Below are 1,657 nucleotides of genomic sequence, written 5' to 3'. Positions count from 1 at the left end.
AGGAATGCCCTCCCACTGTTGCTAGGGCCCAATGCTGTAGTCCTATGAAATATGGGTGGAGGTGGGGAGCATTTTTTTACCACTGGCACTCATTTGTCCCTTCACTCTTTTCCAGTAGTTCAAATGGAGACATCCCTGCGATTGCCACCTTCAGGTCATACATACTGTCAGCTGCAGAGTCCTGAACTCTTCAAAACCTCTGGCCAGGCTTCCCAGAAAAGACCACCAGCTGTCAATGGGGACAGGGCATTAACAGCCACTATCCACAGTCCTTCAGAATTCCTAGCCTTGCCTCCAGCTCCAAACCAGGAAGAAACTAAGAACAAAACCATGAAAGAGATCAAAGATGAATTTTTAAAGAGTCTGGATGCCTATGAGGGCACAAAAGAAAACCAAGACACACCAATCGTGACTTTAGCACACCCTGACTTTCAGCAGCATCTGTACTGCACTGATACTGAGAGCCTAAGGCAGAAGTCTGCTTCTGACGATATGCATGTGGGAGACATCAGCATGTGTCCAAAAGAGCTTGGGGGCCTCCAGAATGAGACAGGTTCCAGCTTTGACTTTAAAGACATCACTACACTTGAGGCAGACATTCAACTTCCCCAACTCCTCAACACCCTCACAGACATAGACCAGGATCAGTCCTGTGAAAACTGGAACATCATCAGTGAGGCCCCTGGCCAGGTGAGGAAGAATAAACATAAGTCATCTGAGCTGCTTGAGGAAGCTCCTCAGGCCAAAATCCAGCACCAAGACCTGGTGTTGGGAGAGGGGAATGTGTATGTGCCTGGGTCCAGTGACAGTATTGAAAACACGGCAAAGAATCAGAAGGGCAAAGCTCCCAAGGTTACCCCCAGCAAGAACAGAAGAGTTAGAAAACAGGGGCAGGAAAGACCAAGTCGACCAGAGAAAAACTCTAAGAAAACAGAGGAGCTTAAGCAGTCAAGGAACAGAGTCAAAGGAGAAGAGAAGCCCACCATATCCAAGACCAAGAGGAAGAGGAATCCACCTGAGTTCAGTCAAAACAGCTTCAAGAAGCCGCGAACCAACCTTGGCATGCACATGCTGGAGTCTGTGCAGGTCTTTCACCCACTGGGAAAGAGGAATGAAAAGAAAACTGGCATTTCCTCCTTTGGGGGTCTGTGGACCTTCACCAGCAACAAAGATGCAGGCCTAGCCTCTGTTACTACAGCAATGGTAAACATGCCATGTGAGGACCAGGGTCCTCCAAAAAGTCCTGGGAAGATTCAGACAGTAAACAGCACTGCCAACAAATACTGTCTATCTCCATTCAAGTATGAGCTGCCCCCAGCTGGGAAGGTCAGGTTAGTACCTCTGCCTTTTCCAACCCAGGAGAAGCCTCAAGCCAGAGCTGTTTCTAAAAAGGCTCTTTCCCTGGCTTTACCAAGACCCACTGCAGCTTACCCTCTGCAGCCTCACTGCCAGTCAGCTCAACTTACCACACTCAGGCCAACCAAACCAGCTCCTGTCAGCAGATCTTTGATGGCCTCTGCCAAGCCAGCTCCTCCAGTTTCCTCCAGAGCCACACAACCTAATGTAACCAACACCATCCAGTCTAGTGCTGCACCCCAGTTGACCACCTGGAGGCCTGCACCCTACAGAGCATCATCTCACACTTCATTCCAGAGAG

General features: G+C 49.4%; 1 protein-coding gene across 1 annotated transcript; it reads left to right on the top strand.

Annotated features, from left to right (window-relative positions):
* Positions 1–115: 115 nt before the first annotated feature.
* LOC114635699 (uncharacterized protein C2orf78 homolog) lies at positions 116–1,650 on the top strand (the record flags this gene model as incomplete). Its single annotated transcript, XM_028784173.1, has 1 exon — positions 116–1,650. A coding segment is annotated over one exon (1,535 nt), but the record flags the coding sequence as incomplete, so codon positions are not given.
* Between the last annotated feature and the right edge of the window lie 7 nt (positions 1,651–1,657).

Source organism: Grammomys surdaster, unplaced genomic scaffold (genome assembly GCF_004785775.1).
Source record: "Grammomys surdaster isolate TR1022 unplaced genomic scaffold, NIH_TR_1.0 116430, whole genome shotgun sequence".
Taxonomy (NCBI): Eukaryota; Metazoa; Chordata; class Mammalia; order Rodentia; family Muridae; genus Grammomys; species Grammomys surdaster.
The sequence above is the reverse complement of the archived record's forward strand: the minus strand, read 5'-3'. Positions and strand labels throughout refer to the sequence as shown.